General features: G+C 40.6%; 2 protein-coding genes across 4 annotated transcripts in view; one reads left to right on the top strand and one right to left on the bottom strand.

Moving 5' to 3' along the window:
- The window catches only part of GSAP (gamma-secretase activating protein), a 41,958-nt gene extending 38,441 nt beyond the window's left edge, over positions 1–3,517 (top strand). For both annotated transcript variants that reach the window (XM_071733969.1, XM_071733971.1), the window contains 3 exons: positions 1,561–1,665; positions 1,816–1,909; positions 2,948–3,517. In XM_071733969.1, coding sequence (XP_071590070.1) covers positions 1,561–1,665; positions 1,816–1,909; positions 2,948–3,048 — 300 coding nt within the window. In that variant the 3' untranslated portion in view covers positions 3,049–3,517. The remainder of the gene's footprint in view (positions 1–1,560; positions 1,666–1,815; positions 1,910–2,947) is intronic.
- Positions 3,518–4,438: 921 nt separating this feature from the next.
- Positions 4,439–13,494, bottom strand: part of CCDC146 (coiled-coil domain containing 146) — a 64,332-nt gene continuing 55,276 nt past the window's right edge. For both annotated transcript variants that reach the window (XM_071733996.1, XM_071733997.1), the window contains 4 exons: positions 9,222–9,350; positions 7,777–7,914; positions 6,130–6,378; positions 4,439–4,980 (listed from right to left, as the gene is read on the bottom strand). In XM_071733996.1, the coding sequence (XP_071590097.1) occupies positions 4,777–4,980; positions 6,130–6,378; positions 7,777–7,914; positions 9,222–9,350 (720 nt within the window). In that variant the 3' untranslated portion in view covers positions 4,439–4,776. The remainder of the gene's footprint in view (positions 4,981–6,129; positions 6,379–7,776; positions 7,915–9,221; positions 9,351–13,494) is intronic.

Genomic DNA, 13,494 nt, shown 5'->3' with positions numbered 1-13,494 from the left:
AAAGCTGTAAAATACAATCATATCACAGCTCTGTGGCCAGGACTGAATTACAAGATATCCTCCTCTGTGAAATCTCCCAGCTTTACCCATGAGTGACATGACTCTTAGCCATATGCTGAAATTAAATACTGATGCTCCATTAGAAGTTTCAACAGAATGGGAGATTGACTTCTCCTTTTCCCCCTTTATTCTTAGTGAACACCGCAGTACTGCAGCACATCTCGGTGAGCAGAGGAAAACCAGGGATTCCCCCTGGGGGAGTGCCTTGCTGTAAACCAGGCTTTTCTCAACATAAGTTGCTTATTGTTTGTTCACTATGAGCTGTTACATATAGTTCAAATGGCCAGAAGTGCTGCTTTGGTTTTCCTCTAACAAGGGCTTTTTTATTTCGTAAGGGTGTTGAGAAGGCAAAGGGAAAGAGAGCTCCACAGGAGGTTCTTTGTCCTCTGTATCTTGTTTTGGGCAAAGGCTGGTGAACTGGGGTCAGCACAGGGCCTGGCTGAGCTGTCAGCCTCAGGCCTGGTGGGTGGGGAATATCATTCCAACCACGCTTTGACTCGAGTGACTGAGATCTGCTTGCTCAAGGGAACATGTGCTGCTACTTATGCACAGTGGACTCAGTGCCTTACTGTGTCTATTTACAGCTTTAGGGAAAAATGCAGAGAATAGTTTGCCAATAAAGGACAATATGGGGTGACTCAGGCTATTTTGAGCAGGTTACATTCACTAGATGACTTCATTTGCATCAGAAGCAAGCATTTAAATACCACTGAAACTGTCCAGCATTTCCTAAATGAACTCTTTCACCAGTCTGTATTGCAATACAACTAAAAGTAAGGGGAGATAAAAACAGATCTCCATAGGGAAAACAGCAGAAGGTGGAGCTGCTTTCTCAGGGTATTCATAGTTAGTTCTTTGCTAATTGGTTAGGACTGGGAGTTTTGAGACATCTGGCTATGAATCTCTCTTGCCTTTGGGAATGTCAATCAATGTTAACAATTCCCAGGATGATGTCTGAAATAATGAGGTTTAAATTGTGTTCCCAGTATCTCTCCTCCTTGGCATTCTGCATCCATAAGATTGCTTAGAATGAGCTTGAGAAAAGCTGTGTTCCGAGCAGAGCATTCAGGAATGGGGCATCTGTGTTCTTCATTGCAAAAATAATGGGTCTAAGCTGAGGAGTCACAGTCAAGGATAAACAGGCTTTCAGTTAATATTTAAGTACCCATGCCAAGTGGGACAGAGGTAATGGGACAGACTTGATTGATAATACCTACTCAATACCTACTGAGTTACTCTGTAACTTTTTTAGTTTCAGGAATTTGATTGTTTCTCACATATTAGTAGCATTTTGTAACATCTTAGTTACTGGCTATGAAGGGAAAGATCCATAGCTAAAAATGATGGTGGCTTAGCTTTTGTCATCAGTGTCTCAAAACAAAGCAGTCTATGTTACAGCCTGGATTTTCTTTCCATTTTCTTCTTCCTTTTCCCCTCCTAAGTTTCCACTATCCTGTGTTTATGTTCTCAGGATTTTGGGTTTTGTTTTTTACTTACTAGGCTCTTGGTCAAAAGGTCCACCAGTTTTGGAATCATCCAATAAATGCTAATTTAATTGCACAGAAATATGTGAAACTTCTGCTTGAGAAGCTGGGCTCCAGGAAGGTAAGTCCATAGAGGCCATTTTTTTTTAATCTTTTCCTTTAATGGTGTTGAGGTTCCTGACCATCCCGTAGACTGTAACACACTGAAGTTAACAGTGAAACTTGGCACTGTGTGACTTAATGAACTAACCTGATATGTTCTCCCTTACAGTGTGGCAGAACTGTTCCTGAGAGACTCTCAGTCCCTGTAGAGTTTTTGCCACTGAACTACTTAACTAATGTGCTGGCAGAGATAGAGAATGAAGGTAAAGTTAACTCTGTACTTTGGAAGAACAAGAGTAGTTGTTACTCTTTGATGCTCACACTCAGCCATATCCTGACATATTTTGACATAACTTAGTTCTAAAACTCCAGTGATGTCTGAATGTGTCAGTTTGGTCATCTTTCTGCTGATAGGAATTGTTGGGGAGCTTATTCACTCCAAATCCTTTCATCTAGATCCTCTGTGTGTTGAATCCAGTTGTCAAACTTCCATTTTGTTGGAACACATGTAGTGAAATGTGGTTCATAGACAGGGTGGTGGTTGCTGCTATTCTGTGTTCAAATGGGGAGAAGGGCTTGTTGCCTAATTTTATGGTATGGTGGCCAAGAGGCACCAAAACCAGATATTTCACCTCAGGAAAGGGTACCCAAAACACTAGGTTAGGAGGTGCTCTGAAGTAACAGGCATTTTTTTTATTTCAACAGTATTCCTTTTCTTTGAAAGTAAATTAAAATTGATTAGGGTACTTGCTTCATACAGGGAACCTGAGCATCTGAAGGTTCACTGAAGGTGCATTAAGGGAAGAATTACACTTTTTAGTGTTACTGGCTATGCCCATACTAATAAAGAAAATAAAGTCAGGATAAAGACTTCAGGGCTAAAGCAGGATTGTCCATATATGGGTACAATACCATTTGTGGAGGAAAAAGGTTCAAACCATATAGAAGTATATGTGAACATGTCCTGCTCCATTTTATGTACTAGCACAAGCATAGCTGCTGTGCTTAAAAGTTGGTTTGGATCTCCTGTGTAGAATTAGTATGGAAATCCCTAGCAGCTCCCAGAGATGGTCTCTTTATTTACAGCCCACAAATAGGAAAATTTCTGCCATGGGTGAGTGTCCATATGGCTCCACTGAAAGCTGCAGGTATTTTATATAAATGAAAACACAGGTCTGTCTATTAACTTACCTCTCAGTATTGTAGATGAAGATGTTTAATAGATTTCAGGACTAAGTGTACATGAACAACTGTGATTTTTTTTTTTTTAAATGCTAACTTTCTTCACAATGTTTTTCTAGGTGTGGATCCATATGAGAAACAAGATCATGTTAATGTGAGATTTGTAGAGGAAACAGCACTCAGACACACCATGACACTTTTGGGCATCAAATACTCCTGAAATAACATGCTGCTGAAGAAAGCTGGCTGTGGTACTCTTACATAAAAATCTCTCACAGAAGCATGCAACCAACTTTTTTGTGTGCTTGTTTTAAACTTAAATCGTTTTTCAAATGCCTTCAGTATTGTGTATTCACCATTGCTGACATAAGCTGTGCAAACTGTAGTTAGGTGCAATGTCCTAAGGCTGAAATCACTGACTTCTGGAGAAATCCTAGAGAAATTCTGCTGACACAAACCTAGGTTTCCCAGGAAAGATTTCTGTGGTTTCATTGCTTGATGCTGAAATGGTCAAATAAGCGGAACTCCAGTGAGTGTCAAAACATGCTGTGAAAATTGGTATTAGTGTCAATTATTTTAACAAGATGGACAATCCTGAATAAGGTATTCCAGTTGTATTGTACAGTAACAATAAAATGGTAACTGATTACTCATTTAGATTAATGAAATGATTTATCGATGTGTTTATGTAAAGCAAGTAAGAATAACAAATGATGAATCCATCTCTGTATATATAATGTACTATTAATGATTTATTAATTCTTTGTGGTAGTCATGCGTTATTTTACGGTACTTCTGCTTTTGCAGTTGGAGTCTAATATAGTCAGTTTTGTAATTAGTGCAAAATATAATCTTCCTAAAGTCTGTGCAACAGGGTTTTGCTTTGCTTTGTTTTTTTAAGTATAATATATTGCAACCAGTACAGGATAAAAAAAAATTTTCTTTAAAGATTTACCTTAATGCTGACTTGGACAGAGTTTTTGTATATTTCCTTACAACTTTTAGTGTTACAGTTCAAACCTCAGCTTTAAAAAGAAATGATGGAGTTTAGTTTTCCTTCATTTTCAACTTTTATTTATATATAACTGAACCGGTGTTTGGGTTTTTTGATTTTTTTTAAGTTCTGAACTCTGACATTTAAATAATAATACTAGTTTGTTATGCAAAGAAGAATCTGAAGTTCTGACATGAAAGATTTCTGCAGTCTCTCTGGGATTTAAAAGCAACTTGACAAAGTTTCAGGATATTAAACTGGTGAAACACATTGAAAATCTGATAGATTTTTGAGGTTTACAATAAGCACCTCTGATACTCTCTCTGAGCAGTTTCCACTGATGCTTCCTGTTCCTAGCCAATGAAGTAAGGAGATCCAGTTCTTAAAAGCTACTCAGCAAGCTCATGGTCATTCCCTTAGCTTTGCCATCCCGTTGCAGTGGAGCAAGTGTTTTGGCTTTCTCAATAACTGCATAGAGAGAAGGAATATTTTCCTCAGTATAAGTAATATTCGTCTGGCAAGTGTAAACTCTGATCCTAGGCTGCAGAAAGCTGTGTTGGTGTATTTGTACAAGCAGTGGGGACTTTGTGCCTATTGTATCAATAACAAGACCAGATTTTCAAGCCTTCTCATTTTAATGAAATATAAAACAAACTCATATGCAATAAAATTTCGTCTGAAAAAAAAATAAGCATAGTGTGATGACCACTTGTTTTTCTTAACGTTTTAAAATACTGCACTGCATTTGAAATACCAGGGTCCTTCTAGCCAGGGGAAGAGAACTTGCATCACCATGGCACTACTTGGCCATGCTTCTGGCATTAGCAACCACTTTGTTTTCAGTGAGGAATTTGGCTACAAACTAATAAACATTCCTTCAGTGCAGTGTAATTGCTACTGACCCTGGTGACTGAGCAGCCTGTAATGGGCTTTCCTGCTGTAGGTGCTGTCTGTTCAGATTTCAATTGGCTTCAGGGTAGGTTTTCTGAAATGTCTCATGTTTGAACCAGGTTCACTTGGTTTGAAAGGAGCCAGAGCGCCGTACGGCCGCGGCAAGGGGAGGCTGAATGCATCGTCTGGGATGTAGGCATTTGGGCGCTGTTCTGCTGTGGTGTGGACACAGCTGGGCTCTGCAGCTCGTTCCTCTGCTGCAGCACGCTGGGAAAGAAGAAACACCTTCTGATCACTTAGTGGTCGTGTGCTTTAAAACCAGTACCCTCTCAAGCCAACGTACCCAATGTATAGCAGAGGAAACACCATTAGTCTATTCCTGAGCAAACCAGAGGTTTAGTAATTATTCACTGAAAAAATAGCATGATTTGTTGGCCACATAGTCCTTTTAAAAAGCATACAGTTTGAGCAGGCTTTTATTTGTGGAGATGAACTTTTAAAAGTTCTAGTAAGTGTGCACAGAACATCTCGGGAACAACATAATAGTACTGGTGCTTCAAAGCACGGCTGCTGTTCCTGACTGGTGTTACTGCAGCAACCTTGTATCCACAGCACTGAAAGGAGACAGTCACAGTGTGTTAATAATAAAGCAGCTTCTTACCCTGAGCGGGTTTTACAGCAGCAGTTCTGTGTGACTTCAAGTTCTTTAAGTGTATGCACTGTGTTCCTCTCACACCTTTTTGTGCCTTTTAGATTCCCTTGAAGTGATCGGCTAAAGGATTCATGTAGCAAAGCTAGTTTCCTACCAGCAGGAATTCCCTCAGTATGCACATCTCCCTCATGTACTACTTTATCCTCTCTAGGAGCTCTCTTTTCAGGGATCACTGATGGTCTCAGCTAAGGAGGCACCAGTATCCATCAGGGTAGAATTTAAAGTACTATTTGATATACTGCCCTGCCTACCCTCAGTGTTTCTCCTAGCAATCTAATTTTTTGCTACGCCTGCTCTGATGTTCAGTGTAGATGATCTGTGCAAGATGATAAAATTTTTCCTGAACCCCACACTCCACCTTCTGCAGCTTTACCATGAAATCAAATGGAAAGCAGTACTTCACCTGTGGGTCACTTGCCTCTCATCCCAAAACACTGTCACAGGAATTAGTTTAATAAATGAAAGCCAGTCTTCCTTTTAGTGCATTCTTTGATTAAAATTCAATGACCAGTTCTAAGATGTGTGCCCAACTATAACTCCACAGATGTACAATGTGCCACTTTACCACTTTTCTCTGGTAAATCTGTCATCTCCACTGACTCCTGGAGCTCTGCCAGCAAACAGCTGTGCAGTGAGAGCAGACAAGCTGGAGCAGTAAGAAGATGGGCCTGAAGTTCTAATTGCATCATATGGCAAAAACTTACCTGAGCTCTGGCTTCAGCTGCTTCTTTTTGCATCTTCTTGTTGCGTAATATCTTCAACCATTCATTTTCTGTTTCTCTGGGAGGAGGAAGGCCTTGAGCTATCCTTGATGAAACAGTAATCAAAAATTGTTCTTTGCCTCTCATTTCATGCTGGAGTTTAATGGTCAGAGCTTGCTTCATGGATAACTCTGCAACAAGAGCCATCATCTTTCGGTTTCTGTCCTTTATCTTCTTCTGCAGTTCACTGATCTGTGTAAGTAACAACTAAATTTTAGTTTGGGCTTCCCTTAGGCAGTTACAGGGCATGACACAGGTAAATGTTAAGGATGTGAAAACAAGTCCAGCTGGACTCAGTTTTGAAAAATAGTTGCTTACTTGAAAATGACTGGAAGAAGCAGGATGTGTGTCTCTGTGCACACTCAGAACCACAGAAACTTTGTTAAAAAAGTCACATTTACTCCAATACAAGATGCAGAAATGCAAGTTTACGTTTATTTCCTGCCCTTTTCAGCTGAATAGCAAAACTCCCACTGGCCTCAGAGGCAAGTATTAAACCCAGATTCTGATCGACCTTGTGCACAATTAGTTTTGTAATAGAGGTGTTATAAGCCCAATCTCTACAAGATTATAGGGTAATAAAGTGGGTGCAGGATGGCTGCAGGTTGTGAGGTTACCATGTACGGGGGGAGGGGAGGTGGAAGCAAAGGAATGGGACAGGAATGCTTGAGACTGACTGGAGATGATTCAAACAAAAACCCCAACAAAACTTAAATACTTTTTGAAGTGGCTAATACAGAACTGGGAGAGTCAGAGCACTTGTAAATATAACATTTGGCACACTGCCATTTTTACAGTAGTTTATTAGCCATGATTCCACAAACCCCAGCAGCTGTATTATTTCTGTCTGTGGAAAATTAAAGATCTGCTATAAAGATTTGGGGGTTTTTTAAGGTGTTCTGAGTGCCAAACCTAACGCTAAGCAAAAACAACCAACCCTGGCCTTCTTTTACATTAATTACTTAGCATTTTTTTTTCAGTCTTTCATTCAGCTTTGCTATTTTTGGAGCTTTTTCATTAAGGAGGTGGGGATGAAAGGATTTTTGCTTTTTCCAAAATAATATCACCGGCAGTTAAAAGGAAATCGTAGCTTTAATTATATGAAAGTAACTATTGAAAATGATAATTCCTTCCTGTGTGGATGTCCCTACATAAATAACAAAGGAACAATGAGCCAGATATCAAGTCTTTTTATAGTCTGCAATAGAATTTACCTGGCTTTCCCTTATTTCTTTTTTAGACTTCAAGATGTTTACGATGTAAAGGTTGTGACGTATACACAAAAAAGGAGGATTCTACCAAGTTTCTAAGCACCTTACCTGAGAGAGAACTAATCCTATATTTTGGTGAAAGATACTATTTATGGTGCAACTTGCTTTTAAGCAGAAACTACTCTCACCTGATACCTTTGGTATGTCTGTATTACTCTTATTACTAAATGTACTACTCTAGTTTCTGAAGGCTAAACATATGATTTGCCTATTAATATTTCCAGCCACTTTTGTAACTTGCAAGTGAGTCATCTTACCTCTTGCCCAGATATTTCATTTCATATCAGCCAGCAGACAGAGTGTGCAATGCCCTTCTTACCCTTTTAGCTAACAGCAATGTGTCCTGCTTCCCATTCTCTGCCATGGCACGGATTCTGTCTGTCAGCCTGGAAACATGCTCGTGGAGAAAATCTGTCTCCAGCAACTTCTCCTCCTTCTTCAACAGCTCTACCTCCAGCTGCAGTGAGGAGCATACAGGGTGTGGGTCAGAAACAGGGGGTCAGGGGATTATATTGCTGTGATTTTCTTGGAAAGAATGGATTTTTTTTTCTAGTGATTTAAAAAGCAAAAAAAACCAAGAAAACAGGCAAGCAAAAAAACCCAAAAGGAAAAGTTACTTTCTGGTTCCTTGAGTCACACTGTAATGAGAAATTTTCAGCTTTCTTTAAATAACTTTTCCCTCTTGCTGCTAAAAAAAAAGAAGGGTATGGGCTCCAAAGACTAAGAAAGAAAGAAGTGTGCAACTAAAAGGACTGCAAGGAGATGGAAAGAGAACATTTAAATGTGTATCATAACTTCAAGAAACTGGCTTTTTAATGTGCAGGTTGGTTATAGCTGGCTGTGCTGTACTGTGCAGAACTCCTTCCTGTCAAGGAATATGGGACAGTAAGGCTCAATTAAAACAGAAGTGTTCATAGGAAATCCTTACAAACTGGATTTCCAAAGGAGGACTCAGGTGTGGACTCCTCCAAGCTTTCTGGTACCATAATACCTTCACAGTCACAGTGAAAACTCCCTGTACACTAAATACAGCAGAAGGAGTTTTGTGCCCCTATAAATGGGACAGACAAAAATATCTAAGAAAATATCATGGTTGCTCATTCCATGCCTCTTCCTTCCCCACATACACCATACAGGAAGTGCCCTCAAATTGGCTTTGATATTGGACCTGATGCCTCAATGTGAAGCTTTGTCCAGCAGTTGCCAGTGATGCTGCAGTCAGATGCAGCTGCCCTGGATGCCATCGAGGTCTGTTCTGTGGCTCCCTGTTCAGTGTGGGAACAAAGCAGTACAACCAAAGCCTGAGAAGGAGGTTGGTTTGGTTCTATGCAGACTTTGCCAAGAGGGTAGGGGGACTTCCTCCTGCTTGCAGCCCATGCATAGTGATGGAACAGCTAATAGCCAGCTGCAGAAGAACAGCTTTGTTTCTTAGCAGTTTTTTTATTCTGCATTCATTTCCTTCTGCCTTTTCTGTGTCTTCTCCTAATGAAGCAGGAGGGTCTGCAGTGAAGTGCCAATGATGCAAATGGACCAGCTAGTGGAGAATGCTGGGGAGCCAGGCACAGAGCTTTCCCTCCCCAGCCTCTGCTGGAAAAAAAGTATCCCATGCCCAGGAAAGCAGACACTAGTCTAGAGTTCCCATGAGCCAATAATTATTTTAAGTTCTGTTATGTAAATTTTATTTATAAATAAAAAATACCATTTGTTTTTTTTAAAAAAGGTCAATCACAGCATGGGGTATTATGAGATGAGAAGTGATGTTACCTGCTCAATCTTTTTTAGCAGCTCGGGTGGGGATGGGTCCTTCCCTCCCAGGTCTCTCATTCTACTCTCTTTTGTGGGGTCAGCAAAGATTTCCTCCAACCTCTTAATCCTGTCCTTGCACTGTGAGTACTAGAAAACAAAAAGCCACAACAGTTTTATTTTCAGACATGGAAGGTCTCAGTGTGTCTGATTCACAGCAGGAGAGCTGCACTAAAGCAGCTGGGGTTGCTACACTGCCAGTACCAGAGCTTGGAAGCAGCCTTGCTGGGAGAGCATTTGGGATCCTCAGGCTGTGGAGGCCTCAGCTAAACAATACGGGTCAAATGCTGGAAAAACATTTCCCTATGAAACCAGGGGTGGACATAATCCTGTCCTATTTTTTTTAAAAAATGGGAATCTGAGAACAAGTAGATTGTGTCACAGGTTATCCCTATAGTGCATAAATATAAATCATCATCAATTACTAGTGGCTTAAGTGTCCCAAAGGCTTGTGCCCTTGACTCTCTTCACATGCAACACAGCAACCTGAAACTGTATTCCAATAATGCAGCTGCACAGAAGAGGCTTCTCTGAGCCACCAGGTATCACCACAAGAACCCTGGCCTGGAAAATTATTTTTACCATCTAAAGATGTTTGGAAAGTCATCAAAAGGCTTACCCGGGGGATGATTCCTTCTTCAGCTCCTGCTTAGTGGCCTGAATGGAAACCTGCAGGCAGTTTGTTCCAAATTACATCCTTTGGGCCATCCTCCGGGCCTGCCCCGCAGCCATGGGTAGCAGGCAGGGGGCAGAGAGCAGCCACAGCTGTGGCTCCATCCAGAGGAAGGGGAGAGGAGCACTGGGAAGTGGAGGAGCCCTCACTGGCCCCCGTTTCCTTCCCCTCCCCAGGTCTGTGCACCCCGGCCCAGCAGGTACCTTCGGTGGAGGCTGTGGCTGTGCAGGGAGAGTCTACAGACTTACTCTGTGGTAATAGAAAAGTTTTCCTTGTACCTGGGGGCAGGCAGAGGCTGTTACAAAGCATTACAAGCCAATTTTAACTTTTTTAAAGGAGACAGTGCTGTAAAAGTTGCAGGATGGAGGCAAACCCTACAGCCTGACAGATACTGAATCCCACCTGCTGCTTTGTCCTCAGGCTACTTCTTCTACCCTTAGGACTACACCAACCATTTGATATTGGAGGTCTTCCTTTATTCCCTCAATCTTCTGTTTGACCCATAGGATCCATTTAGGGATGGGGGAGGGAAACAAGTGCCTAACAGTTTGGTTGCATGTTAAATCTGAACTTCCCTGCTGGTCAGCACTGTCTCATCCCTACAGGCATCCAGGTTTTTGAAGCTAAAGTTCCCAGGCATTTGTCCTAAACTGACTCAGTGGTGACACTGAGAGATGTGGCACTCCTGGGACCCTGAGAGGCAGGTGTTCCCTGACCTTTCCAACGTGCAATATTCCCATGGAATAACACTTTCCAGAGTACACTAGATGGACATCCATGTTTCATAGAAATATTCACTGAAGAAGTGACTGGGACCATTTCTTTATGTTTGGACATGAAAGGCTGCCAGTGGTGAGGTTTTGTGCTGTGATACACACCCGGTCTCCTGTCAGCACCTTGTCACTCCAAGCTTGATCTATTAGCTCTAACATAACATGACCCAAGTAAGTTGCTAGAAATGCAACCCATCAATTGCAGGCGATGATATTATTAAGGAAACAAGTGGTCACTGGGTGTCAAAGTTGTGACCAGTCAGCAAAAAGGCAAAGGAAATGTTTAGATGTTGCTACCAGGATGGGGTTTTTTCACTGGAAGATAACAGGTCATGTTTAACTGGAAAAGAGAAAACTGACAGATCTCAGGTGATTATGGAACACTGCCATAACATTTGTTTTAAACACTTCTTTTTCTGGTAAAAGAAGCATCATGCAGTTTTTTTTTTAACTGAGAACTGGCAAGGTAAAAACCTTAAGTAACCGTAGTGAGCAATTTCTTTGAGAAATCATGATTCAGTTTAAAATGGATTCTGTTCCTTGTGCACCTGGTTACTGACAGATTTATTTTAATTATAAGCCTATAAAACTCAAGACCAGTAATACACAGAGTGAAAACTGTAAGAGGCAGACCAGCACAAACAACAGGGTGCAGGCATGCTTCCTGTCATGTTTCATATTTGGGCCCAAATTTCTCAGCCACAAAGTCAGCCAAAAATGCCTTGTTGGAGGCAGTGATACTTTAATGAGATGAGGGACAGCTGACCAAGTAAAAGTTTGCAAGATTAAATAGTTAATTTAGAGAAGAAGGACTATTGCAGCAAAACTACTGTCCAAACTAAGAAGAAAAAAAAATTAAAAAATTATATCAATCTTGAATAGTAGGCTTACTTTCAAATGCAATATGAATTGGGAGTGATAAGATGCAGGGTAATCCAAGAGTATGGAAAGCAGCATATTAAGAAATAACCACACTGTTTTATGTCTGCTTAAGTGATGTGACTATAGGTGTCTGTCTTTTTCTCTTAATTTGTAGTGTTTTCCTTGCACAAGACTATCTCAGTTCTAAGAGACTCTAAGTCTTAAAACAAAACAAAACAAAAAAATCCCTTCTTTCTTGGAGTGGGGATAAAAGGGATAGGAAAAGGGTCTACAAGAGAGGCTTTGCTGTGTTTGATTGTAATAATTCAGGAGGAATTATTGACAGATGAACATATAATGAACAGGTAGTGAGAATAAAAGGGGCAGGTGTGAAAAAGTGGAGACCTGATGCTTATTTTGGAAAGCTCAGAGAAGATAGGTAAGGTATGCAGAGCACTAGAAAAGGGCAAATATACCTGTTCTTTTAAAAAGGAGGGACAAAGTAGCTATGGAACTGCAAATAATTTATCTTCAGTTTCTGAAGAATAAGTCTGAACCAAATCAGTAAGCTTTCTTTGTAGGCAGCTAGAAAAGAAAAAGGGTATGAGAAACAGTAAACACAGGCATGTTGAGTCATGCCAAAGCAGACCTATTTCTTACTATGATAATTCAACAGGTGTGTGGATGACAAATAGTAGATTATCATACATCTTGATTTTTACATAGCTTAAATTTAAGGTATGCACTACCTAAGTAAAATGAGATCTCAGACAGACTGCATATTCTTTGAGGAGGAGAATATTAAAATTCAAAATTATCTTGGTCTGTAAAAAGATCTGAACAAAAGAGATAATATTAAATGCCAAATGCAAGATGCTACAAGTATGCAGAAGAAATTACCTGTAGAAATACATACGGTCACCTAATTATATACCATTCCTTTAAAAAAGGATCTGGCTATTGCATTCACTTCCATGAATGTGAATGAGTATGTCACATTGCAAAAAAGGCTGCCATCATACCTGGACACATAAACAGAAATATAACCTGCAGGATGCCCCAATGAATTCTTCCACTCTAGCCCACTGACATTAGGCACTGGACCTCAACAAAAATAAAGACTATGTTACCAAAAAATAAAAGGCAGGAAAAAGAATGATCCAACAAAGTTCTGTAAGGGCTGATGGAAAGAAACAAGGTTGTGTAGCCTAGTAAAAGGATGGGAGAGGAACGTGATTATCTTTCTTCCAGTAACATGGAATGGTGCAAGGAGGAAGAGAACAATCTATTTGTCATGTCTCTGGTGGACACAATGCAAATCAGTGTTCATACATTGCAGCAAGAAATATCCAGGCTAGTAGTTATGAAAATCTTTCCTCTGTTAAGGAAGGGCTGGGACAGCTTGCTGTGGAAACTGGAGTTTCCAGTGACAGTTTGAAAGCTCAGCTTCGTGCTCCATGGAATGAGTGGCAGTGCTATGTTATGGGAAGGAGCAGGATTGCCTTGATAAACTTGTTTTCTCTCTGTTAGCCCCATTTTCCTATGGCTGCAATGTAGTCTGGAGGTGTTCATGGGGTTGTATTAACACCTGAATAAATGTTGATGCCAAATGCCTGTTGGTCCCTGTTGAGGCATGAAAATCCCATCCACAGCAACTTGACAGCTCAGCAGGTCTATGTGTTGGACTAATTAGTGGGTAATGCTAAGTATTTCTCATTGATGCATGAAGGTTTTCATGGGTCATTTCAATCAGCAGTAACAGTCCCCTGATGTGCACTCTTAATTAAAAATTTCACAGTTTTATGCCCAAGGAAAACCTTAGATTCTCACCAGGCCTTTTTTTGTGTGTCACACAAAGGAAGTACAGGAGTACAGGAAACCCAGGTGAAATTTTCATTCCTTCTGAACTGGCACACAGCCCTGACCT

This window comes from Heliangelus exortis, chromosome 1 (genome assembly GCF_036169615.1).
Source record: "Heliangelus exortis chromosome 1, bHelExo1.hap1, whole genome shotgun sequence".
Taxonomy (NCBI): Eukaryota; Metazoa; Chordata; class Aves; order Apodiformes; family Trochilidae; genus Heliangelus; species Heliangelus exortis.
Note: the sequence above shows the minus strand (reverse complement) of the source record. Positions and strands in the feature narration are given on the sequence as shown.